At 47.3% G+C, this 27991-nt stretch overlaps 1 protein-coding gene across 2 annotated transcripts in view; it reads right to left on the bottom strand.

Moving 5' to 3' along the window:
* Positions 1-12914: 12914 nt before the first annotated feature.
* Positions 12915-27991, bottom strand: part of SEC24C (SEC24 homolog C, COPII coat complex component) — a 77578-nt gene continuing 62501 nt past the window's right edge. Inside the window, exons 19-24 of one of the 2 annotated variants that reach the window (XM_040434862.1) lie at positions 26884-27022; positions 25445-25563; positions 25169-25348; positions 21610-21801; positions 16447-16536; positions 12915-14699 (exon numbers count right to left, since the gene is read on the bottom strand). In XM_040434862.1, the coding sequence (XP_040290796.1) occupies positions 14559-14699; positions 16447-16536; positions 21610-21801; positions 25169-25348; positions 25445-25563; positions 26884-27022 (861 nt within the window). In that variant the 3' untranslated portion in view covers positions 12915-14558. The remainder of the gene's footprint in view (positions 14700-16446; positions 16537-21609; positions 21802-25168; positions 25349-25444; positions 25564-26883; positions 27023-27991) is intronic. The other variant, XM_040434863.1, reaches the window with a different exon arrangement.

Below are 27991 nucleotides of genomic sequence, written 5' to 3'. Positions count from 1 at the left end.
ATGGCCCTGATTCTGTAGTTTACAGAAACACCCCATATGTGGTCGTAAACAGCTGTACCGGCACACGGCAGGGCGCAGAAGGAAAGGAATGCCATACGGTTTTTGGAAGGCAGATTTTGCTGGACTGTTTTTTTTTTTACACCATGTCCCATTTGAAGCGCCCCTGATGCACCCCTAGAGTAGAAACTCCAAAAAAAGTGGCCCCATTTTAGAAACTATGGGATAGGGTGGCAGTATTGTTGGTACTAGTTTAGGGTACATATGATTTTTGGTTGCTCTATATTACACTTTGGCCTCATGCACACAACAGTTTTTTTTAAGGTCCGTAGGTCCGTAGGTCCGTGTCTTCTTCCGTGGGTCTTCCTTGATTTTTGGAGGATCCACGGACATGAAGAAAAAGTCGTTTTGGTGTCCGCCTGGCCGTGCGGAGCCAAACGGATCCGTTATGACTTACAATGCAAGTGAATGGGGACGGATCAGTTTGACGTTAACACAATATGGTGCAATTGCAAACGGATCCGTCCCCCATTGACTTTCAATGTAAAGTCAAGAGTCCCTATTATACCATCGGATCAGAGTTTTCTCCAATCCGATGGTATATTTTAACTTGAAGCGTCCCCATCACCATGGTAACGCCTCTATGTTAGAATATACAATCGGATTTGAGTTCGATCGTGAAAACTCATATCCGACAGTATATTCTAACACAAAAGCGTTCCCATAGTGATGGGGACGCTTCAAGTTAGAATATACTATGGACTGTGTACATGACTGCCCCCTGGAGGGAGGGGGGGCCGCACTGGCCACCAATGAATGTAATACAGGGGAGGGAGGGGGGGCACACTGGCCACCAATGAATTTAAAACTGGGGAGGGAGGGGGGTGTGCCCCCTCCTGCCTGGCAGCACCCGATCTCTTACAAGGGGCTGTGATCTGCACAATTAACCCCTCAGGTGCCGCACCTTTCATTGGTGGCCAGTGTGCCCCCCCTCCCTCCCCTGTATTACATTCATTGGTGGCCAGTGCGGCCCCCCCTCCCTCCCCTGTATTACTGTACATTCATTGGTGGCCAGTGCGGCCCCCCTCCCTCCTCTGTATTACTGTACATTGATTGGTGGCCAGTGAGCCCCCCCTCCTAATTACAATCCCCCCCCCATCATTGGTGGCAGCGGAGAGTTCCGATTGGAGTCCCAGTTTAATCGCTGGGACTCCGATCGGTAACAACGGCAACCAGGACGCTACTGCAGTCCTGGTTGCCATGGTTACTTAGCAATTTTAGAAGCATTATACTTACCTCCACTGTCTGTGACCGGCCGGGCGCTCCTCCTACTGGTAAGTGAAAGGTCTGTGCAGCGCATTGCTTATAGCACAGACCTGTCACTTACCAGTAGGAGGAGCACCCGGCCGGTCACAGACATCGCAGGTAAGTATAATGCTTCTAAAAAATTGCTAAGTAACCATGGCAACCAGGACTGCAGTAGTGTCCTGGTTGCCATGGTTACCGATCGGAGCCCAAGCGATTAAACTGGGACTCCGATCGGAACTCTCCGCTGCCACCAATGATAGGGGGGGGGGGGGGCCGCACTGGCCACCAATGAATGTACAGTAATACAGGGGAGGGAGGGGGGGCCCACTGGCCACCAATGAATGTACAGTAATACAGGGGAGGGGGGCCCACTGGCCACCAATGAATGTACAGTAATACAGGGGAGGGAGGAGGGGGGGCCGCACTGGCCACCAATGAATGTACAGTAATACAGGGAGGGAGGGGGGGCCGCACTGGCCACCAATGAATGTAATACAGGGGAGGGAGGGGGGGCACACTGGCCACCAATGAATTTAAAACTGGGGAGGGAGGGGGGTGTGCCCCCTCCTGCCTGGCAGCACCTGATCTCTTACAGGGGGCTATGATACGCACAATTAACCCCTTAGGTGCGGCACCTGAGGGGTTAATTGTGCGGATCACAGACCCCTGTAAGAGATCGGGTGCTGCCAGGCAGCAGGGGGCAGTCATGTACACAGTTCTTAGTATATTCTAACTTGAAGCGTCCCCATCACTATGGGAACGCCGCTGTGTTAGAATATACTGTCGGATCTGAGTTTTCGCTCTGAAAAAGTCTGCGATCCGTCTGTGTGAAAGTAGCCTACGGCCACGGATCACGGACGCGGATGCCAATCTTGTGTGCATCCGTGTTTTTTCACGGACCCATTGACTTGAATGGGTCCGTGAACCGTTGTCCGTCAAAAAAATAGGACAGGTCATATTTTTTTGACGGACAGGAAACACGGATCTAGGCCGCGGATGAACAACGGTGCATTTTCCGAGTTTTCAACGGACCCATTGAAAGTCAATTGGTCCGCAGAAAATCACGGAAAATGGAACAACGGCCACGGATGCACACAACGGTCGTGTGCATGAGGCCTTTTTGTGAGGCAAGATAACAAGAAATAACTGTTTTGGCACCGTTTTTATTTTTTGTTATTTACAACATTTATCTGACAGGTTAGATTATGTGATATTTTTATAGACCAGGTTGTCACGGATGTGGCGATACCTAATATGTATACTTTTTTATTTATGTAAGTTTTACACAATGAATTCTTTTTTGAAGCAAAAAAAAATCATGTTTTAGTGTTTCCATTCTGAGAGCCATAATTTTTTCAGTTTTTGGGCGATTACCTTGGGTAGGGTATGATTTTTGCGGGATGAGATGACGGTTTTATTGGCACTATTTTGGGGTGCATGTGACTTTTACAGTGTTCATCTGAGGGGTTAGGTCATGTGATATTTTTATAGAGCCGGTTGATACGAACGCGGCGATACCAAATATGTATACTTTTTTATTTATTTATGTAAGTTTTACACAATAACAGCTTTTTTAAAACAAAAAAAAAGAAGAGATTTTTGTATAACTTACCAGTAAAATCTCTTTCTCGCTCTTCCTTGGGGGACACAGGAAACCTTGGTATAGCTCAACTCCCTAGGAGGCGTGACACTAAGTGAAAACTGTTAAGCCCCTCCTCCAGCAGCTATACCCTCAGCCTGGAGAGAGAGACTACCAGTTGCGTGTCCAAGTAGTGAAAGAAAGGCAATGACCAACCATATAAAACCAAACAAGTCAACTACCCGACAGGGGCAACCAAACCGTAACGGTAAACTAGAACAATGGGTGGGTGCTGTGTCCCCCAAGGAAGAGCGAGAAAGAGATTTTACTGGTAAGTTATACAAAAATCTAGTTTTCTCGCCCAATTCCTTGGGGGACACAGGAAACCTTGGGATGTTCAAAAGCAGTCCAATAAGGGGGAAGACAACAGCTCCAAGGCGAAGCACCCGAAGGCACCAAGGAACCGCCGCCTGCAAAACCCAGGCGGCCCAAGCAGCATCTGTTGAAGCCCGAGCATGCGCCCTGTAGAACATGGTAAGGCGTGCAAGGAAGACCGGTGGCCGCCTCGCACAATTGCGCGGCTGAAGCTCAATATCCCTGCCAGGAGACACCTATCGCTCTGGTGGAATGAATGGCGACACTGAAGGCGGAACCCTGCCCTTGGCGCGGTAACCTCAGCAATAACCATTCCGATGAAGCGGGCGAAAGCCACCCTGGAAGTCGTCAAACCGTTGCGGGGACCTCCTAGAACCACCAGAGTACGAGCGCCGACAAGAGCCGGTGATCTCCAAGTAAAAACTACAAGGCGCGAACAACGTCCAATCGGTGAAGTGTCCGTTCCCGGGTGGGAAGGGGAGGACGATGGCCTCGTTGAGATGAAAGGCAGATACCACCTTCAGAAGGAAGGAAGGGACGGAGAACGGCCCTGTCCTGGGGAAGGACAGGAGGCCCGGAACAAGAAGGGCCGCCATTCAGACACCCGTCTGAGAGACACGATAGCTACAGAAACAACAGTACTGGACAGAAGAAGTAGAGAGAACTTCTGTAACGGCCCCAAAGGAAAACCTGGAGCACCGAGAGCTCAGTATGTAGTTCCCAGGGCGGTACCGGGGACGGTACAGAGGAACCAATGAGCCACTCCGTGGAAGAATGTCTTGACAGGCCCAAGAGGGACCAGGAACGCTGGATGATGATGTGATCAGGCGCAGACCAGAAACACGGGCAGAAGAGACCGACAAAAACTGGTCCCGCCATCCCCCGAGCAACGTCGTCCCGTACCCCCCAGTGGGGGGAGCAAGGGACAGACGGAAGGAATCGAAAGGGTCCTCCCAGCATCCGACAGATGCCAGGACAAGACAGGCTAAGGTCCACTTCGATGTTGCCATTAGAGGAAGGGATTCTAAAGTCCCGGTGTGGGAGATCTAAGAACCATCTGGCCCGAAGGGTAGTTCTCCCAAGTTACCGAGAAGGTAAGTCTACAGCAGAACCATCGCCTAGAATGGAAAACGCCATCTGCACTCAGCGGGAGGACAAAACGTGGTAGACCCGGTAAATGTGCGCACAGCTAGTACAGCTAGTACAGCCAGTGTGAACGAGAGAGACGGCACGAGGCCACAAGGAACACCGGAACCATCCAAGAGAACAACCGAGCTCTCCCCAGAAGGTAGGGCAGTGAAGGAACAGGCTCTGAAGCCTGGCCGGGCAGACGCCATATCGGAGAGATATGCCCCGAGAGGAAGCCAAAACAGAGCCGGCGAGAAAAAAACTGTCGAGACAGAGAGCGGCATAACACCCTCCAACCGAAGGGATGAGTGGACAACAGGGAAGTCCTAGTAGGACAGCTCAAAGGTAGAACACCCGCTACACTGTGAGACGCCCGGCTCACCGTCTCGCAGAAGGCGAATACCCTGAAGAACCCAAAGTGGAGGTCCCCCGGACCTGGACAACCGAGCACCCAAGAAAAGTTGGGTGACCTCCCTGAGAAGAGCGTCCCGAACCCGGTAGACATAACTGAAGTGCAGAGGGAGCCAATAGAAAGGACTCATACCACACTGCGTCCGAAGAGGAGGAAATGGTAGTAGGCGACGGAACCGTAGCCCCGCCAGAGCCAACGTAGAATTCGAGGGGCGCTGCAGACAACACACTCGTCCCTGTGACCGCTTGCGCAGGAAAGTAATGACGCGGGAGGACGAATAGGTACGCATCTAGGAATCACAAACACTCCCCAAGTGGAAGGACCAACAAACATGGCGGATACCGTCGCAACGGAACCGCAATATACAATCCAAGCCCGAAAACGAGTACCGCCTAGCTTGGTGCAGTAGAGCGCAAGTAGAGCCCATCCGTGTCAGGTGGAAGCAGAATGATCTCCTCGTATGTCATAGGAGGAAGGGAGGCATATGTACGAGCAGCCCCGAAGCAGTGAGAAGGCCAACCCACATACGGGAGGAAAAAGGCATACACGGCCCAAACAACGCACAGAGCGCACAAAAACATACGCTCACTGCAAAATAGTCACTCAGCGAAGGGGGCCAGCCACAGAGTCCCACAGTATCTACGGGAGCGCAAAGTGCAGCCTGAAAGGGAGTTATGCACAAGACTAGTAACTGCATGCGATGGAACGCAGGCAGTGCCCCCCCGAAATGTACCTGGCAAACACTGCAGTCGGTAAGAATGCAAAGGCCCGCCCCAAGGGGGGGGTGATGCCCAAGGCCAGTATCAACTTCAGAGAAGTAGAACATACCGTATTTTGCCCAGAAGGGGACCATGCACATGGCCGCACAGTACCCAGCAGGAACGCAGGAGGTCCGCCTAGTGAAAGGGGGACATGCACTGGGTTATCCTAGGATTAAGTGATTGTGCAATAATCCACCTAACACCGAAATTCCGTGAGAGTGCAACTACTCCGCAATGAAGGGGGAACATCCACGAGTCCAGTACAGCATATACAAGGGCAGCCATGAGTCTCGTGAGCGTGCAAATACCCGCCCATGGAATGAGGAGGCAATGTTCATGGCCCGCAAAAGTGCAGTATTCTGTCACGCACCAGGCCAGCATCGCATCCAGTGAAAGTGCAAGCACACCGCCATGGATGAGGGACATGCACATGACTAGCGTCGTACTGGCGAGAGAACAACACAGTCAGTGGCGTTTCATGCATATGGCCGGCAGTGAATCCAGAGAGAGTGCAGCATTCCGCCTATGGACAGAGGTCATGCGTATGGCCGGTAGCGAATCCAGAGAGAGTGCAGCATTCCACTTATGGAAGGAGGTCATGCCTATGGCCGGCAGTGAACCCAGAGAGAGTGCAGCACTCTGCCTATGGAAGGAGGTCATGCATATGGGCGGCAGCGAATGCAGAGAAAGTGCAGTATTCCGCCTGTGGACAGAGATCATGCATATGGCCGACAATGAATCCAGAGAGAGTGCAGCATTCCGCCTATGGACGGAGGTCATGCAAATGGCCGGCAGTGAAATCAGAGAGAGTGCAGCATTCCGCCTATGGAAGGAGGTCATGCATATGGCCGGCAGCGAATCCAGAGAAAGTGCACCATTCCGCCTATGGAAGGAGGCTATGCATATGGCCGGCAGCGAATCCAGCGAGAGCGCAGCGTTCCGCCTTTGGAAGGGGGTCGTGCACATGGCCTGCACCGTAACTGGTGGGAGTACAGTATTCCGCCTAAGAGGGAAGTCATACGGTACGCAAGAGGTTAATAGGGATCCGGCCTGGGGGCGGCGCAGCGATCCCCTGGAGAAGTTCCCGCCCCCTCTAATCGAGTCCGGAATTTTGCGGCCTAGTAGGCCGCGAAGCCGGGGCCTAAATTTTTGCGGTGCCCGGGAGGTACCGTCCGGGACCTGGAGGGAGCGGAGTGGTGCATGCACAATACCGGCCGCGGGCCGGAAGAGTTAGGGGCCCCGGGAAGGAGAGCCGGAATCGCGGCTCAGCAGGCCGAAGCCTGTGACAAAATTTCTCGGTGCCCGAAATGCACCTGCGGTCGGCCGGGGTATGCTGGAACACCACACAACTCCATGCCGGCCGCGGGTGCCCACCCCGCAAGCAAGGGCCCTGCGCCTCGGCCGTCAGGAGCGGTCCCCTGGCCCTGAGCAGCGCACCGGTAAGGTGTGTAGGGGGAGACCGGGTGCCCGTGAAGGATAGAGGCAGCTCCCTAGGCGGCTTGACAGGGACGCCAACATAACCCCTCCATCATGTCCTGCAGCTAAGTGCAGGCCCCTGGGGCCTGTTGCAGCATTTCCCGCAGGGAGAAGGGGCAGAGCAGATGAACCTATTGGAATCCAGGAGGGGCGCTAATAAAAGGTTAATATGAGACAGCCCTGGAGTGTATGATTCCAGAAAAAAAGGCTGTTCACCTACAGAACCCCAGGGGCCAGCCTAAGTCCAGCAGGGACCAGTATTGGGAGACCCGGGGGGGGGGGGGGGGGGGAATGTAGGGCTGGAGAAGCCACTCTCTCACCATCAGACGTCTTCACCCTCGGTCCGTTCCAGCAGGGTCGCCCCTTCAGCTTCTGGCACCGTAGTGGCAGGACGCTGGAAGAGGGACTTGGCGTGCAGGGGACCCTTGCGCTGGCGGGATGCAGGGGAGCTGGGCTGCCCTGGTCCTCCTTGCCTTCTGTGGGGGAGGCAGCAGTGCGGGTGACCGGCGCTGGCGCAGCTCAATCCCGGGAGAAGCAGAGAGGTCTAGTGCGTCTCTGTTGTCCCAGATGTCTGGAAGAAAAATAAAAAATCTACATTTAAAAAAAACAAGGAGAAACAGCCCTGCAGAGCAGGAAGTGTCTTGCCTCCTTGGACACTAAGCAAAAAACTGGTAGTGTCTCTCTCCAGGCTGAGGGTATAGCTGCTGGAGGAGGGGCTTAACAGTTTTCACTTAGTGTCACGCCTCCTAGGGAGTTGAGCTATACCAAGGTTTCCTGTGTCCCCCAAGGAATTGGGCGAGAAATTATGTTTTAGTGTCTGCATATTCTGAGCCATAGTTTTTTTATTTTTTGGGCGATTGTCTCAGTTAGGGGCTCATTTTTTGCGGGATGAGGTGACGCCTTTTTGATCGCTTGCTGTTGTACTTTTTGTGATGTAAGGTGACCAAAAAATGGTTTATTTAGCATTATATTTTTTTTTTTACGGTGTTCATCTGAGGGGTTAGGTCATGTGATATGTTTATAGAGCCGGTCGACACGGACGCGGCAATACCTAATATGTATTACCCCCCCCCCTATTTTTTTTTTTACTTTATTTGGGGAAAATGACGTTTTTGTTAATTTTTACTTGAAACTTTTAAGGCTACTTTCACACTTGCGTTCGGTGCTGATCAGTCTGGTATCTGCACAGACGGATCCGCACCTATAATGCAAACGCTTGCATCCGTTCAGAACGGATCCGTCTGCATAACTGTTTTTTTCAGATCTGAGTTTTCACATCGTGCCCCCCCCCCCAGTATTATATTCATTGGTGGCCAGTGCGGCCCCCCCCCCTCCCCAGTATTATATTCATTGGTGGCCAGTGCGGCCCCCCCCCTCCCCAGTATTATATTCATTGGTGGCCAGTGCGGCCCCCCCCCTCCCCAGTATTATATTCATTGGTGGCCAGTGCGGCCCCCCCCCCTCCCCAGTATTATATTCATTGGTGGCCAGTGCGGCCCCCCCCCCTCCCCAGTATTATATTCATTGGTGGCCAGTGCGGCCCCCCCCCCTCCCCAGTATTATATTCATTGGTGGCCAGTGCGGCCCCCCCCCTCCCCAGTATTATATTCATTGGTGGCCAGTGCGGCCCCCCCCCTCCCCAGTATTATATTCATTGGTGGCCAGTGCGGCCCCCCCCCTCCCCAGTATTATATTCATTGGTGGCCAGTGCGGCCCCCCCCCTCCCCAGTATTATATTCATTGGTGGCCAGTGCGGCCCCCCCCCTCCCCAGTATTCTATTCATTGGTGGCCAGTGCGGCCCCCCCCCCCCCCAGTATTCTATTCATTGGTGGCCAGTGCGGCCCCCCCCCTCCCCAGTATTCTATTCATTGGTGGCCAGTGCGGCCCCCCCCCTCCCCAGTATTCTATTCATTGGTGGCCAGTGCGGCCTTCCCCCCCCCCCATCATTGGTGGCAGCGGAGAGTTCCGATCGGAGTCCCAGTTTAATCGCTGGGGCTCCAATCGGTTACCATGGCAGCCAAGACGCTACTGCAGTCCTGGCTGCCATGGTTACTTAGCAATTTTAGAAGCATTATATTTACCTGCGCTGTCTGTGTCCGGCCGGGCGCTCCTCCTACTGGTAAGTGAAAGGTCTGTGTGGCGCATTGCTTATAGCACAGACCTTTCACTTACCAGTAGGAGGAGCGCCCGGCCGGTCACAGACAGCGCAGGCAAGTATAAATCTTCTAAAATTGCTAAGTAACCATGGCAGCCAGGACTGCAGTAGCGTCTTGGCTGCCATGGTAACCGATCGGAGCCCCAGCGATTAAACTGGGACTCCGATCGGAACTCTCCGCTGCCACCAATGATGGGGGGGGGGGGGCTGATTTTAATTAGGGGGGGGAGGGGAGGCCGCACTGGCCACCAATGAATATAATACTGGGGAGGGAGGGGGGCCACACTGGCCACCAATGAATATAATACAGGGGAGGGAGGCCGCACTGGCCACCAATGAATATAATACTGTGGAGGGAGGGAGGCCGCACTGGCCACCAATGAATATAATACTGTGGAGGGAGGGAGGCCGCACTGGCCACCAATGAATTTAAAACTGGGGAGGGAGGGGGGGCAGGCACCTACTGCCTGGCAGCACCTGATCTCTTACAGGGGGCTATGATACGCACAATTGGCACCTGAGGGGTTAATTGTGCGGATCACAACCCCCTGTAAGAGATCGGGTGCTGCCAGTCAGCAGGGGGCAGTTACATACACAGTTCTTAGTATATTCTAACTTGAAGCATCCCCATCACCATGGGAACGCCTCTGTGTTAGAATATACTGTCGGATCTGAGTTTCACGATCTAACTCAAATCCAATGGTATATTCTAACAGAGGCATTCCCATGGTGATGGGGATGCTTCAAGTTAAAATATACCATCGGATTGGAGAAAACTCTGATCCGATGGTATATTAATAGGGACTCCTGACTTTACATTGAAAGTCAATAGGGGACGGATCAGTTTGCAATTGCACCATATTGTGTCAACGTCAAACGGATCAGTCCCCATTGACTTGCATTGTAAGTCAGGACGGATCTGTTTGGCTCCGCACGGCCAGGCGGACACCAAAACGCTGCAAGCTGCGTTCGGGTGTCCGCCTCCTGAGCGGAATGGAGGCGGAACAGAGCCAAACTGATGCATTCTGAACGGATCCTTATCCATTCAGAATGCATTGGGGCTGTACGGATCCATTCGGGGCCGCTTGTGAGAGCCTTCAAACTGAACTCACAAGCGGGCTGGATCTCACAGGCTCGTCACCGGAAGGCAGCGCAATGCCTTCCTTAAGACATTGCAATGCCTTCCATGCCATCGGGTCCCCCCCACAGCCGCATGGGGACCCGATGGCACCGCCGCCGCAAACCGCAGGTCTGAATTGACCTGCGGTTTGCGGCGATCGCCGATACAGGGGAGGGGGGGGTCATGACATCCCTGGCGTTGACAGGATGCCCGCTGAATGAGGGGGGCATCCTTAAGGGGTTAAAGAGGACCTTTCACCACTCCTGACATGTCTGTTTTAATAGCTTCATGCACTCCCCATGTAATAACAAATCTGGAGCATCTATTCTTATGTCTGTATGTTGTGCCATTCCTTTATTATTTCTACTAGAAGTTATGAAGGAATTGCTATTAGCCTTCAGTAAGAGTACAGAGGGGAGGTAACCAGTTGGGGGTGTGTACCTGCACAGACTGAAAATGGCAGCACTGATTGGATAGAGTGAGTCTGTGCAGGTACACACCCCAACTGGTTACCTCCCCTCTGTACCCTTACTGCAGACTGCTAGCAATTCATTCTTAACTTCTAGTAGAAATAATAAAGGAATGGCACAACATACAGCCATAAGAATAGATGATCCAGAATTGTTATTACATGGGGAATGCATGAAGCTATTAAAACAGACTTGTCAGGAGTGTTGAAAGGTCTTCATTAACCTCCAGTCCCCTCTTAACTTTTGGTATGTGCCCTTCCCCCTTTGGGAAGGAATTCCTATTGCACTTGTATACCTTTTTCCCCCCCTCCTGCACTAATGCTGTATTTAGCAAGATTGTCAATACTACTGCCGATATTATTCACTTAGTGGAGTATATTTTTATTAGGCAAGATTGGTAGTTATTCAGCTCTGTGTGTATTTTACATTGTTTTTCTTGGCCATGCCCCCTCCTCTCTGCTCTCTCCTGCCATTAGTAGTCATAGGTAGGAGGGAGGGAGTAATCTAATTTAAGTGGGAGTTAGTTTATGAGCCGATGACAGGGCCGGTCACTCATAGCAATCTGTATGGTACTAGGTGACATTATTTTCGTTCACAGCTCATTCTGAACCTAGGCTCAGATATCTGTGAGTCTCGTATGATCTCTATTGTGCGCAGACGCAGTATGAAGGTGGGCATATCACTTACACCCTTAGCTCAGCACTGCTTACAATCTGCACAGGAGCAGCCCCCGGCATCATTGTCTGGCGGCTTGCATAAATATCAGTAAGCATCCACATGCGCTGGCTTACACATCGCCGCCTATCAGCGCCTCCCTTCATCAGCGGACCAATGTACAGCTTACAACCAGTGGATCATCATATATACTCATTTCCAGACAACAGACCATCTCAATTTCTGCTTATCGATTGTGTATCACTAGGTGCTATGGATAAGGGTCAGGTTTTGCCTGTAATTTATATTCATCATATGTACTAATGTAGTTGAGGGCAAGGTATATATTTACAAGGAGTAAAATTGAATATAGTGGTCAGTTTTGGATCAGCATTGGTGTGTGTAATGTCCCATTACATCTCCTTTTTGCATTGTCTATCATTCACCACTTTAGCCTCTGATGAACCCTACTATTGGGCTGGCTGGCTATTTCATCATAATAAGCCATTATACAGTGATATAATCTTGTTTTTTGGCTTAGCATCAAAGAATTATTTTTGGTTTGTGTTACTTGATATAGCGTTGATCACGCTTAAACTCTTTTGGTTTAAAGAGGACTTTCCACAGGTCCGGACATTATCATATAACTAGCGGGTTATGTAGGGCATAGTGAAGTCATGTTACAGCACTTACTATTTTTCCTATGCGCCACTCAGTTTGCCTGCTGTGCCCTTCATACTGGTTTGCTGCCTGGTATGTAAATTCATATTATCGGTACAGAGGAGAAGGCCCCGTTTCTCAATGGGCATCTCCTTCTCCCTAGCTGCGACGCTCTCCGCTGCGATTGTGCAGCTCACAACCAGGGAGAAGGAGATGCCCATTGAGAAACAGGGCCATCTCCTCCTCCTCTGTACCGATGGTATGAATTTACATACCAGGCAGGAAACCAGTATGAAGGGCACAGCGGGCAAACGGATTGGCGCATAGGAAAAATAGTAAGTGCTGTAACATGACTTCACTATGCCCTACATAACCCGCTAGTTATATGATAATGTCCAGACTTGTGAAAGGTCCTCTTTAAGCACCCCTATGGTTTTTTAGTTAGGGTGTTATAGGAACAGTTCCAGACAGTGAGATTGCTCGAATCATGGCAGGTGTTTAGATTTAGACAGGGATACCTTGGGTATTTTAGGGTAGGATGCTAATTTTTTATTAAGTTTTAAGGGAATTTTTGTTTTTTGTTGTTATGATTTTTGGGTAGTGACATTCCCTTGTGTATTATGGCTTTCTGATAGCCTACTTATCCGATCTGTGAATTTAGGGATCGGAGGGCCAGCGCTGGAACCGGGAGGCTCTGACAGGACATGCATGACCACCACTAAAATGTTTTAGATCTCAGACAACCGCTAAATGCCTAAGCAATAGCTACTTAGATGAACCACAAGAATAAGGCACATTTTAAGTAATTTTCCAAGCAATTCAAACTAAAAAAAGATCTGTATTTATTTCTTTACAAATTTAAAGATACAATGGCAAAACAAACAAGAAAAAAAAAGATTTTTAATATATAATTTATATTGTTCCATCTTTAAATCAACACAGCAATTAATACTAAGCACTGGTACAAGGCTGCTAAGACCTTGCTCTTTTACTGAGGGATCTAGGTGTTTTTTTTTAATGCTTGTTATAATGGGGGAAATACTGACAGTCCTCTAACATAAATAAACTTCTGTAGGACTTCATAAGCAACAGATGATTCCTTTGAAGACGACTCTTCATCTGAGCATGGCTCTTCTCAGAGATCATTGTCCCTTCCACTAAACAAACGACACGTGCAGGACAGCTGGCAGCAAACATGGTATGGGGCACGGAATGCGGAATACTTAAGGCGTGCGCCAGCTCATTGCCTCTCTTTTTAGAACGTATAAGACGACGCAAGGGGCAGTCAACCTTAAATCAATTCACCTTCCCGTATTCAGACAATTTTATCTAAAAACAAAATACAAAATCTACCCGATTTTTATTTTGTCCCCAACATTAAAGCCTTAAAAACACCACAAGCTAAAGAAATACATACATATAGTCTCCATTTTTTAGTAGCATAACACACAGGTTCAGGAACTTCCTCAGTGCTGATATCCATAATATACGGCCATCTTTTCCCGAGAGCTTTGTGTACATAACAAGTGGAGATCTTCATCAACCATCTAGCCATTATGCTATACTTCTGGTGGACAGAATTATTCCTGTAGGAATCCATTGTTCTAGTTTTCTCCATCCGTTTTAGTCAGATCTTCCACTCATGCTTTCCTCTATGACAATAATCTGAAATGTAATTGGCAAACGGAGCAGTAAAGGAATGAATGCTCTGATTTCTACTGGGCAGCCGGCCCAAACAATAACCCCTCATGTAAAAGCCTATTCTGAATGACAGGAGCACAATCTAAAAAGGAGAAATTTATTTCCATGGGAAGGGACGCTGATCTGAAATCATGCTGATGGGACATACATTACTTTTCTAAACTGCAGGGTCATATATCACAATCTTTAAAAACTATTACATTTTAATAATTTAGTTTGGGAGGTTCCACATTTTACAGAATTGCATAAAGAACACACATTGAAGTGATGTTTCCAATAAGAGATTCATCATAGTTATCGAAGCTTCCTAGGTATAAATACAGCAATCCATTCACTTCATTTCTTTTCAATCCACCGATTCTCATAGCTTTACTACTCCCAGTTAAAAATCCCTTTGTATAATAGAAGTTGCAGTGGATGCCTACTTCTTAGTGACCTGTACGGTCCTCGGCATAAATGGATTTCTAGACAGAACTTTGTTTCATTGTTTATTATGTCTGAAAATATTTAACAGGTCTCCATTAAGAGCCATTTTCTAAAGTAAACAATTCCATTTGAATTTTTTTCAGTAAATTTAGGGAAAAGGCAAGGAAGGCTGTGAAAGAAGGAGCCACTTAAAATAAAGACAAGGGCGGATCAATCAGAAAGAAAGCACATCTGTTATCTGGTGTCCTGTTTGTAGTAGCATAGTAAAAAGACCAAGGTGATTAGCATAATATCTCCAATGTCACTGTAGGTGGGAGCCACCACCTCATCTACCTCTAACTGAGAAGCTGTCTGATCTCCTTGTGCATGTGACACAGGAAATCTACATAGGAAGCTCCTCCATTTAGGTTTTTGTCTTCTACCAATAGGTGCTTGAAAAACATCTCAAGCTTGTCATCCTGCTTGATGATCAGCAACTGGAAGATGAAATTGAGAAAATTGATATTAGTTTCCGTAAATGAATGTGGTCAGCAATGTAATCACTAAGACATTTAAGGCAAATGGATGTAAACCTTATAGGGGTCATTTATTAAACAGAAATACATCTGCGTCTTTTCCCTGCTCACGCCAGGTCTAAAAAAAAGTGGTCGTGGTGTGGGCGGGCCGGCAGCCCTCCTCATTTACCAAGTCTGGTTTAGGGGTAGAAAATGGTCTAAATGTACTGTAAGACAGCTAGGAAGCTGTATTACATTTAGAAGCACCAAAGTTATGCAGAGGACTGCGGCGGATCCAAAATTTTGGTCTTAATAAGGCTGGGTTCAGACCTGAGCGTTTTACAGCGCGTTCCTACGCGCTGTAAAACACTCAACAGGCAAAAAACAATGTTTCCCTATGGGCATGGTTCTCACCTGAGCGTTTTACAGCGCGTACGAACGCGCTGTAAAACGCCCTACGCCTCAAGAAGTACAGGAGCTTCTTTGGGGTGTATTGTCGCGCGTTCCCGCCCATAGACTTCAGCGGGAACGCGCCTAAATGGGCGTTTGCTTGTTTACGCCCAATACAAACACCCGATAAAAGCGCATATCGAATACGCTCAGGTCTGAACCCAGCCTAAATGTGCCCCTATGTCTTAGCTGTGGTCACCTAACCAAAAACAGGTTTTAAAGAGGACCCCTCACTTCTCTTAACACATCCATTTTAATAACTACTTGCACTAATGCAAATAATTATTCCTACTAGAAGTTTATGAATGAATTGCGTGTTACCTGTTGGAGTGTTTGCCTGCACAATCTGACACTTTCAGTGCAGGGAGACACCCCCAACTGGTAACATCCAATTAACAATGAATTCATAAACTTCTAGTAGGAATAAAAGAGGGACAACATCATAGTGTATTAAGAATAAATGCTCCTGAATGGAAATTTTATGTGGAATACAATCATTTACTAAAACGAAAATGAATGTAAAAATTGTTATGTCACATCGTTGGGGTGAAAAAAAGCACCCAAACGCTAATTTCCACATTTTACAACACTCCCACACAAAAAAAAAAAAAGAATAAAAAAAAAAAATGAAAAATCAATAGATTATAAGTACCCCACAAAGATGCTAATAAAAACTAAAGGGGGTCATCTACTATCAGATATACACCAGTTGTGTTATTTGCATTGCAATCTGCGACTTTTCCCCGCTCACGCCAGGTCTAAAAAAGGGGACATGGCGTGGGTGGGGAAGGGCCGGCAGGCCTGTCTCATTTATCATTTTCTATGCCTGTTTTAGGCATAGAAAATGGTCTAAATTTAAGTCAGCAAGGAAGATGGCTTACATTCAGACCGGCGCTGATGCCTCTACATAACTTGGGTGCAAGGGGTTATTAAGACCGGCATCTTAAACGCCAGTCTTAATAAATGACCCCCTAAATCTCCTGCGAAGGACAAGTCATCTAAGGGTACAGCCACAAGTTCAGATTTATTATTATTTTTTTTAGACAGTTTGAAATCTAAAAATTAGGAGTAGATTATAAAGAAGAGAAAATATAAAGGACAGATACTACTACTCTTTTTCGAACTCTTTGTTTTGACTCCAAATACAGCATACAAAAAACTTGAATGTGTGGGCACACTGTCACTGTCTATGGAAAAATTAGATCTGGCTCTTGGGTTGTGATGGAAAAGAAAACGCTTGGTCCAGAGAAATCAAAAATAGGGAGGTCCATTTTCTTACCTTCATGTATCGCGGTCTCTGTGCTCTGAACATTCTGATAATGGCATGCATTTTATTTGAGACAGGATTATCCAGGACTGGTAAAGCACTCTAAAAAGAAAAAGAACAAAAATCAGGTAATGGCAATAAGACAAAACACAAGCTAGTGTACTATGTTAGGCTACTGTCCTTTTTGGCTATGGATACATATGGCATACTGACGGACCGTTTACAAGGGCCAAGAATTGAAAAGATCGCTAGCGACTGTTCATAGCAACGCTTGTTAGCGATGATCTTGTGGTGTGTAAATGTACCACCGATTACCCGATGAGCAAGTGAAACTCTCATTCACCGGGTAATTGGATTATTATTGCAGCATAAATATCCTCTTTGCCCGGTGACTGATCGTGCTGTGTAAACATGATCTGCCACCAGGAAACAAGAAGTCTGTATAGGGAAGAACGATGGCATTAGCGATCGCTCCTGCCCATACTCTGGAGGAGCTGGAGAATACCGGCACATGTAAGGCTACTTTCACACCTGCGTTTAGGTCGGATCCGTCTGGTATGTGCCCAGACGGATCCGCACCTATAATGCAAACGCTTAGATCCGTTCAGAACGGATCCGTTTGCATTACCATGAACAAAAAAAAAAAAAAAAATAATAATTATTATTTTTTTTTTTTTGTTCATGATAATGCAAACGGATCCGTTTTGACTTTACATTGAAAGTCAATGGGAGACGGATCCGTTTGAAAATTGAGCCATACTGTGTCAACTTCAAACGGATCCGTCCCCATTGACTTCCATTGTAAGACTGGACGGATCCGTTTGCCTCCGCACGGCCAGGCGGACACCTGAACGCTGCAAGCTGCGTTCAGGTGTCCGCCTGCTGAGCGGAGGACAAACGGAGCCAGACTGATGCATTCTGAGCGGATCCGCATCCATTCAGAATGCATTAGGGCTGGATGGATCCGTTCGGGGCCGCTTGTGAGACCCTTCAAACGGAACTCACAAGCGGAGCCCCGAACGCTAGTGTGAAAGTAGCCTAAGAGAACCGGTCTCCTCGACTAGTGATCAGCAGACTGTCAGGAAGAAACCCTTCCTTCCAGACAATCTGCTTGTACATCGTCCCGTGTAAAGGGACTTTAAGAGAGATCATCCCTGTTATTCACATCTCTCTAAGCATGATTAGAGTTAAAGAACATGTTTTCTTAAGTTGCCGTTAATAGTAGAGACCATTTATAGTATAGAAACTCCTTCCTGAGGTTTTAGTGTGTACTATCATCAATAGCTGCTAAGAAGGGGCTAAACACACACACATATATATATATATATATATACACACACATACATATACTAGGAGCCCACATTTACCAATAGGAGTGCACCTGGACCTTGCTATAAATTGGACCAAAATATGGTGTAAATCAAGCATGTCAAACTCAAAGGCTAACATGGGCCAAAAAAACAAAATTTAAGTTTGTGGGCCGCATCAAAAAAAAAAAAAAAAAAAATCGTACATTTTCATAGAACAACATTGTTGTTTCATGACTGCTGACCCCCAACATCCCGTTGCCCAATAACACAAGTGAGACATATATATATATATATATATATATATATATATATATATATATATATATACAAATATTAAACTTCACTATAAGACGCACCTAGGTTTTTGAGGAGGAAAATAAGAAAAAAATATTTTTAACCAAAAGTTGTGCTTTTGGTGGGCTTTGAATTAATGGTGGTCTGTGCATGACGCACTGTCATGTGGGGGACCTGTGGATGGCACTGTTGTGGGGGACCTGTGGATGGCACTGTTGTGGGGGACCTGTGGATGGCACTGTTGTGGGGGACCTGTGGATGGCACTGTTGTGGGGGACCTGTGGATGGCACTGTTGTGGGGGGACCTGTGGATGGCACTGTTGTGGGGGGACCTGTGGATGGCACTGTTGTGGGGGGACCTGTGGATGGCACTGTTGTGGGGGGACCTGTGGATGGCACTGTTGTGGGGGGCCCTGTGGATGGCACTGTTGTGGGGGGACCTGTGGATGGCACTGTTGTGGGGGGACCTGTGGATGGCACTGTTGTGGGGGGACCTGTGGATGGCACTGTTGTGGGGGGACCTGTGGATGGCACTGTTGTGGGGGGACCTGTGGATGGCACTGTTGTGGGGGACCTGTGGATGGCACTGTTGTGGGGGACCTGTGGATGGCACTGTTGTGGGGGACCTGTGGATGGCACTGTTGTGGGGGACCTGTGGATGGCACTGTTGTGGGGGACCTGTGGATGGCACTGTTGTGGGGGACCTGTGGATGGCACTGTTGCGGGGGACCTGTGGATGGCACTGTTGTGGGGGACCTGTGGATGGCACTGTTGTGGGGGACCTGTGGATGGCACTGTTGTGGGGGACCTGTGGATGGCACTGTTGTGGGGGACCTGTGGATGGCACTGTTGTGGGGGACCTGTGGATGGCACTGTTGTGGGGGACCTGTGGATGGCACTGTTGTGGGGGACCTGTGGATGGCACTGTTGTGGGGGACCTGTGGATGGCACTGTTGTGGGGGACCTGTGGATGGCACTGTTGTGGGGGACCTGTGGATGGCACTGTTGTGGGGGACCTGTGGATGGCACTGTTGTGGGGGATCTGTGGATGGCACTGTTGTGGGGGACCTGTGGATGGCACTGTTGTGGGGGACCTGTGGATGGCACTGTTGTGGGGGACCTGTGGATGGCACTGTTGTGGGGGACCTGTGGATGGCACTGTTGTGGGGGACCTGTGGATGGCACTGTTATGGGGGACCTGTGGATGGCACTGTTGTGGGGGACCTGTGGATGGCACTGTTGTGGGGGACCTGTGGATGGCACTGTTGTGGGGGACCTGTGGATGGCACTGTTGTGGGGGACCTGTGGATGGCACTGTTGTGGGGGACCTGTGGATGGCACTGTTGTGGGGGACCTGTGGATGGCACTGTTGTGGGGGACCTGTGGATGGCACTGTTGTGGGGGACCTGTGGATGGCACTGTTGTGGGGGACCTGTGGATGGCACTGTTGTGGGGGACCTGTGGATGGCACTGTTGTGGGGGACCTGTGGATGGCACTGTTGTGGGGGACCTGTGGATGGCACTGTTGTGGGGGACCTGTGGATGGCACTGTTACGGGGGACCTGTGGATGGCACTGTTACGGGGGACCTGTGGATGGCACTGTTACGGGGGACCTGTGGATGGCACTGTTACGGGGGACCTGTGGATGGCACTGTTACGGGGGACCTGTGGATGGCACTGTTACGGGGGATCTGTGGATGGCACTGTTACGGGGGATCTGTGGATGGCACTGTTACGGGGGATCTGTGGATGGCACTGTTACGGGGGATCTGTGGATGGCACTGTTACGGGGGATCTGTGGATGGCACTGTTATGGGGGATCTGTGGATGGCACTGTTATGGGGGATCTGTGGATGGCACTGTTATGGGGGATCTGTGGATGGCACTGTTATGGGGGATCTGTGGATGGCACTGTTATGGGGGATCTGTGGATGGCACTGTTATGGGGGATCTGTGGATGGCACTGTTATGGGGGATCTGTGGATGGCACTGTTATGGGGGATCTGTGGATGGCACTGTTATGGGGGATCTGTGGATGGCACTGTTATGGGGGATCTGTGGATGGCACTGTTATGGGGGATCTGTGGATGGCACTGTTATGGGGGATCTGTGGATGGCACTGTTATGGGGGATCTGTGGATGGCACTGTTATGGGGGATCTGTGGATGGCACTGTTATGGGGGATCTGTGGATGGCACTGTTATGGGGGATCTGTGGATGGCACTGTTATGGGGGATCTGTGGATGGCACTGTTATGGGGGATCTGTGGATGGCACTGTTATGGGGGATCTGTGGATGGCACTGTTATGGGGGATCTGTGGATGGCACTGTTATGGGGGATCTGTGGATGGCACTGTTATGGGGGATCTGTGGATGGCACTGTTATGGGGGATCTGTGGATGGCACTGTTATGGGGGATCTGTGGATGGTACTGCTATGGGGTGGGATATCTGTGGATGGCATTGTTATGGGGTGGGGGGATCTGTGGATGGCATTGTTATGGGGTGGGGGATCTGTGGATGGTGCTGTTATGGGGGATCTGTGGATGGCATTGTTATGAGGTGGGGGATCTGTGGATGGAACTGTTATGGGGTGGGATATCTGTGGATGGTACTGCTATGGGGTGGGATATCTGTGGATGGCATTGTTATGAGGTGGGGGGATCTGTGGATGGAACCGTTATGGGGGGGATCTGTGGATGACACTGCTATATGTCATCCACAGATCCCCCTCATAACAGTGTCCCCCAATACACCGGCCCTCTGCTCACCGAAGTATTTATAAACGTGAATCCTTATCCTGTTATTAAGTTGAACTAACGCTGCGCTCTCCCATGTTCCCCTGTATCCCCACAGCACTTACGAACACGCTTCCATAGCAGGCAGAGCGGACGGCACCAGTAACGTCACTCACTGACGTCGCGCGTCTGCTCCGCCTGCTTCATTCATAAAGTGGGCGGAGCAGGCGCTCAACGTCAGTGAGTGACGTTACTGCTGCCGTCCGCTCTGCCTGCTATTGAAGCTTAAGTAAGTGCTATGGGGATACAGGGGAACATGGGAGAGGGCAGCGTTAGTTCAACTTAATAACAGGATAAGGATTCACGTTTATAAATACTTTGGTGAGCGGCGGGGCCCGGTGTAAGAGTACAGTGACTGCACCGGGCCCCGCCCCTAGTTACGGACTCCAGCCCCTCCTCTCTCCCGACTCATACATAGCAGTCTGCGATGCTGCATCTTTGCCGGGCCGCAAAGATATTCATTGCGGGCCGCAAAGATATTCATTGCGGGCCGCATGTTTGACACCCATGGTGTAAATGGTCACATTTTTAGCGCTTTTCATTTTAGAAAAATCCAAGAGGGTGTGGGTTAGTGGGTAATGGTGCATGGCCTAAGATTTGCACTAACTATGCACCATAATTCTTCAGTAAAAATAAACCAGTTGGCATTAAGGTAGACAAAAGTGTCTATCTATACACCAAATGTATATTTCCAGCCTGAGCCCCTGTGATAAAGATAAGTAAATGTGCCCGCAGTGTCTGAACTATACTAATATACACACACTTCAACTTACCACGTTGCAGTCTATCTGGCTAAAAGAAGAAACACCAAAAATGTTCTGGATAAGCGCCTGCTGTACATTTGCACCAACCCAGATAAATAAATTCAGGCCATTCTCAAGCAAATAAATTTCGCCCTTGGAGAGGCGTTCTTCTGAGGTTCGGATAGCCACGGGCAGAGAATCGCTGTCAGGATCTACTTTGGACTGCAGGAAGAAGACATCATAGTTACTTATCTATTTAGGTTCCTAAGTTCATATAAAGAAATCAGAATGGGTCAGTGTTCAGTACAGTTGTTATCCTCTAAATTTTCACCTGTGTGAAAGCCCTACCCCCCTCACATCACTTATAACATTATAGGGAGATACTTAAAAGGGGTTTTCCCCACAATGTACATTTATCACCCACCTACAGTATAGGTGGAACATGTCTGAGGCTCTGAGTCCCTGTTTCTCCACTCTACATGACTGCAGTGAGAAGAACTTTAAATTCAGCAGCACTACCAATACGCTGCACTTTTCACTGCAGTTATGGGAATGTGGGACTCCTGCTCTAATGATCTGGGGGCCTTAGCAATCAAATTTTTCTTTTAACATATCCTGAAGATAGATTATAAAAGGTCCATTGTGGGAAAGTTCCTTTAAGGGTCCATTAAGACGTCCGTAGGTGTTTTGCGGTCCGCAAAATACAGACACCGGCAATGTGCGCTCCACATTTCGCGGACCGGACATCGCCGGCACTATAATAGAAAATGCCTTTTCTTATATCAAGTAGTTGACCCCTATATGTAGAAGAATGATATAGCCCATGTATTAGTCCTATGAAAGGCATCCATTGCATAACTGAAACATGGCGGTGTTACATAACATATGTGCTGGGTCAGCACACAGGACACATTCATGTGATAAGTAAAGAAAATTAGTGGAGGAATCATGATTTTTATTGTGGTTATTACAGTTACTTATCACAGAATGACTAAGGTAGGGCTGTTTACAGTCACAATTTTACATGGATAAACTGAATTGAACGGACGGTTTATAAAATAAAATAACAAAACTTTATTCATTCCTGGTTAAAAAATATGAACTATATCCCTTAATTCTATGTGCCTACAAACACAAGGCCACTGTGGGTAATACATTATTGGGGGCAGGAAACCGTGGGTCCATCCTCCCAAAAGTTCTGTGGGTAGTGCATTGACTGTTAGCAATAGCCACAGTACAATTATCCCACTGATAAAGGGGCGATTGACGCAGGACTGTGACTATTATGTTCTACAGCCACAGTGCTGTCACCACTTGTATCCAAATGTGTGGTGATAAGCGCAAGTCTGGGACCTTTGTATTGTGCAGTCCCCGCGCTATCACCACTCATCAATCATCAGGGCCCGTGAAATTACTCCTAGGATCCAATCTCCAGTATTGCGATACAGGATCTACCACGGATCCTGAGCTGCCGCTCAACTACAGTCTGGCTACGAATTAAACCCCGTGCTCGACGCTTTTCCTATAACGCTATGGCAGGTATTTCATCAGGAGCTGGTAGGGTAAAGAGTCTTCGATGTTACAAATAGCCTAACACGCAGAGTGGATTTGCGATAGGTACCGTATGTGAATCGCATAGCAGCACCGGCGCTAGTATGGCGTCAATCACCAGTATCGGTGGGATAGTTGTACTGTGGATATTGCTAACAGTCAATGCCCAACCCCAGACAACTTTTGGGAGGACGGACACACTGTTTCCTGACCCCAATTTACCACATTGGCCTTGTGTTTGTAGGCACTTATTACAGTTACTAAAACAGTGTGCCTGACTGTAGTGACTTGTAAAATGGCTGCCCGTCTCTAAGTGATGTTGTCATGTTGTTAATAAAGTTTATTGCAAAAAACAAACAAAAAACAAAAGCACACAGAGATCTGCTTTACACTGACCGGCATGAGGTGCTACAGCAGGTGGTAGTACTGTATATTTTCTGCTCCTTACTTCACTAATATTCACCTGTTAGATACCTAGGCAGTTAACTAAAAGCCAGGTCACATGATACTTTTGAGGGTCACATGACTGATGCCATTTTTACTCTACTACTATCCAGCTCTCCTATGGATGCATTTTACAGGACTAAAATGGACTGTACTTTTTTTCCTTAGGGAGACGCAAATGCACAGATATAATACAGGTGTGCGAGAATTTTTTTTTTTACATAGATGTAAATTAGAAAATTCTTCGACATCCTATTTTCTAAGTGTAATCACTAAAACCGGAATACCTCTAATTCTGTCATTTCATAAAGCTTTGACATGTCATAGTGACCCACTGACCAATCTTTAAAATGAAGGGTCTGAAGCGCCCTGTTGAGTGCCCTGCCTCTTCTGTATTGCATGGCTCTCCTTGCAGAGCCAAACACAAAGTATATTTACTTTACTGACTTATATAGCGCCAACATATTCCACAGCGCTTTACAGACATGATCACTACTTGCTGTCTGTAGTGGGGGACACAATCCAAGTTCCCCATCAGTATCCATAGAAAGTGTATAGTACTCACTTAGCTCTCAGAGAAGAGCAGATTTGTTTTACCAACCAGTCAGGGTCTCTCCACCTGGACTCCCACCAACCAAAACTTAGTACGGCACTATGACATGTTTGAAGTTTTATGAAATGATGGGTACACATGAATCTGTTAAAATCGATAAATGCCCATTTAGAAAAAACAAGAAAACACTCAAAAACATGCAGCAAATTGTGTGTGACAGACTCCATCTACTTCCACTGTCCAGTCTGGACCTCAGGCAGGCCAGGGCCCTCCTGCCAAGGTTTTCTGTCCTTTAGAGGTTACAAGGCGACATTACTGTATTCTCTATGGGAGCAAAAAGGAGACATTATACTATATGGGGGCTACAGGTTGTTGCTCCAAACAGTATAATGTCTCCTTGTTGCCCCCACACAGTATAATTATTCATATGTAGTAACAGCAAGGATAAGCAGTTATGAAGGTAGCAAAGATCTGATTACAGCTACCAACCGTATCTCATTTTGTACATTGTATAGGCCGGAGTAACGGCCCCCACCATGGCTAAGCCTTTGCATTCTGTTGTGTAACAGTGTTTCGGTAGCCATATCTTTTTTTTTCCATTCGCATACTGATTTTATTTTTATTTTTTTACCAAATGTGTACTTTTTTCTGTAACCTATGCAATGCTGGAATCAGTATAAGGCCTCTTGCACACGAACGCTGTGCATCCGTTCCGTGCATTGGGGGACCTTGAATGGGCCCGTGAACCGTCCGCAAAAGTGAACCGTCCGCACTGCAAAGTTCTATTTTTTTTTTGCGGTGCGGAGGCACAGATCCGTGCTTCCGTTTCACATCTCTGTGATTGCGGACCGATTCAAGTGAATGGACCCGCAATACTGCCAGGGGCACACAACGTTCGTGTGCAAGAGGCCTAACAGTGGGTGCTAAGATGTCAAATCGACAGCTGCTCCAGAATAGCATCTGTTAGGGGTTATTCTACTGTGGTGGCAAATTCCATACTTTATATTGATCCTATTGGGGGGGAATTGAAAAGGCACTTACAAAAGGCAAAAGTCTTGGGTAAAAAAATACATTGCTATCCGCAACATCCATGGAAGAAACGAGCTGGCGGGCATAGGCCCTGTCATCGATGGTCACCTCAGGACCAGGCTGCAACACATCACTTTTGAGTACACAGTTCAGGTAGACTGGAAGCAGCTTCATACATTCTGGGAGGATTAGCTAGAACAAAAGAAAAGTTTCATAAATTGAGTTCTCTTTCTATATACCTTAAAAAAAAGAAAAGAAAGGTTTTTGCCTTGATAAAGAACTAGTTACCTGTCCAGCAGAAGAAGGGCTGGCACAATTCTTGCGATAACAGGCCAGGATCTGTGCACATTGATTGATCATGGAATCTCGAACAGTCTTGGTTGGGTTATTTAGAACTCCCCTGTAAGCTGCAAAAGTTCAAACAGATACAGATATTAGTCATAAGAAAACCGAAGGGTTGTTGTATAAGGCTAGTTTCAGACTTGTATTAAGTATAGTATGGTTGTACATGCGCTGTCAGTGGGTCATTAACTCTGTAAGCCAATAGTATACAGAGCCGCTGCTGAGTACCTAAAAGGATATCAGCTGCCCCGATCCAATTAAACATGCAAAAATGTATAAAATAAATTGCGGTACCAGCGCAATTTAGTTTCAGACTAGTGCTTGTACATCCAGCAGGCTGTTTCGGCAGGGAACAGCCTGTCGGATCTCTCTATATTCCGGCGTTGCCAGAAACTAAAGCCTTGCTTAATTATAATGGGAACCCGCAGAGATACAGCCGCAACTCGGCAAATATGCCAGGTGAAGACTGCTGTGGCATATTTGCCGGGTTGCGGTCAGGCAGACTGTACTGGATCACACCCCTTTGACAAGAGGAATGACACAACATAGTTATGAGATAAGATACTCCAGAATGGTCAATTCATAGAGAATGCAGAATTTACTAAAACAGACATGACAGGAGAGGTGATAGGTAGTCTATAACGTATATATCCTACTTTAAACACCAGCTCATATTTTAAGTGAATCCACAGATAAAGGTAAAAAGCTGAGGTGAGATTTTAGGTTTGTGTCTGATAAGTTTTTTGACTACTCAACTACGAGTAGCAACCAGCAAAACTGTGAATGCTACTCTGAATGATTTGCAAATACATACCAAGGAGCCTCATTTTAAAAAGTGTAGCTAAACTTTTATAAAGTTTTTTTTTTCTACAACTGTTACAAATGCCCTAAAACTTTTTGTAATATATTGCATTGATTTTTTATTTATTTTGCCAGTACGGTGCTCACTCCAGCACATATTGTAGAAATCTAAATCCATACACTGCTTATATGGCTACGGTGTATGGATTCTGTATGCGCTGCAGTAAAAAGCGCTGTACAAAAGGCCTGAAAGTTGGGGACCTATTTTAATAGTAAAATAATAAAAGTAATACAAAATAATATTTGATATATTTGTAAAAATTTAAAAGAAAAAGTTATAATAATTTAGGTACACTTTAAACATTTCACCATGATGCCATATTAAAACTCAGATTACTATAAATACATATATGATCTGTACCAGAACTAAGGAATTATAAAATGTTAACTTTTCAAGTTGGGGAACTATTATACATTATACAGGATATAAAACAGAGCTCGTATCTCAAGTAAACTTTCAAAGAAAAGCTGCACACTAGTAACAGACTGTACTATTACTTTACAAATGATGAACGTAGACTTACCAAACTTGGCAAAGTAGTTGATAAGTGTGTCCGTCTCGCAGTTTCTATATAAATCTGCCAACTGTGTGCAACAATTCAAAGCCATATTGTGTATACGTAGTCTACGCTGACCTCCACAGTTGGTGTACAATATAGCGCACTGAAAGAAACCAATAACCCAAAAATGTTAAATGCTTAAAGAGTAACCAAAACTTTTTAATATGTTGTCCCTAATAAAACTATTTCTAATATACTTTATTAAAATCGATTTTCTATTTTTATGACGCTTTTACTTCCCTAAGGCGCACCATTCCCTGGTGCGCTTAAAACTCAGTTCTCCGTACACGCGCTGACAGCTCAGCGTTGTATGGAGTACACATTTCATCAATGGGGCCGCAGCAGCGCCGTAAGTACGGGCAGGAGCGCACATTGTTACTCCTGCCCGTGCTCCCCAGAGGATTACTAACTCCTGGCATAGCACATGGATACCCTGTAACCATGTGCTATGCCAGGATTAGCTGAGCGGAGCGGGCTCCTATTTCTGCCTGCTCCGCTAAGCTAAGAGAACTGCACGTCAGCACTTAGTGAAGCAGGAGCCTGCTCCGCTCAGCTAATCCTGGCATAGCACATGGTTACAGGGTACCCATGTGCTATGCCAGGAGTTAGTAATCCTATGGGGAGAACAGGCAGGAACAACAATGTGCGCTCCTGTGGCCCCATTGATAAAATGTGTACTCCATACAACACTGAGCTGTCAGCGGTGTACGGAGAACTGAGTTTTAAGCGCACCAGGGAATGGTGCGTCTTAGGGAAGTAAAAGTGTCATAAGTAAAAGTGTCATTCTGAGATTGTTTTTTCGTCACATATTGTACTTCATGACACTGGTAAAATGAAGTAAAAAAAAACAAAACATTTTTATTTATAAAAAAAAAAATACCAAATTTACCAAAAATTTGTTAAAAAATTGCAAATTTCCAAGTTTCTATTTCTCCACTTCTATAATATATAGTAATACCTCCAAAAATAGTTATTACTTTACAGTCCCCATATGTCTACTTCATGTTTGGATCATTTTGGGAATGATATTTTATTTTTTGGGGATGTTACAAGGCTTAGAAGTTTAGAGGCA

Source organism: Bufo bufo, chromosome 6, assembly GCF_905171765.1.
Source record: "Bufo bufo chromosome 6, aBufBuf1.1, whole genome shotgun sequence".
Lineage (NCBI taxonomy): Eukaryota > Metazoa > Chordata > Amphibia > Anura > Bufonidae > Bufo > Bufo bufo.
This window is presented reverse-complemented; position numbering and strand designations above follow the sequence as displayed.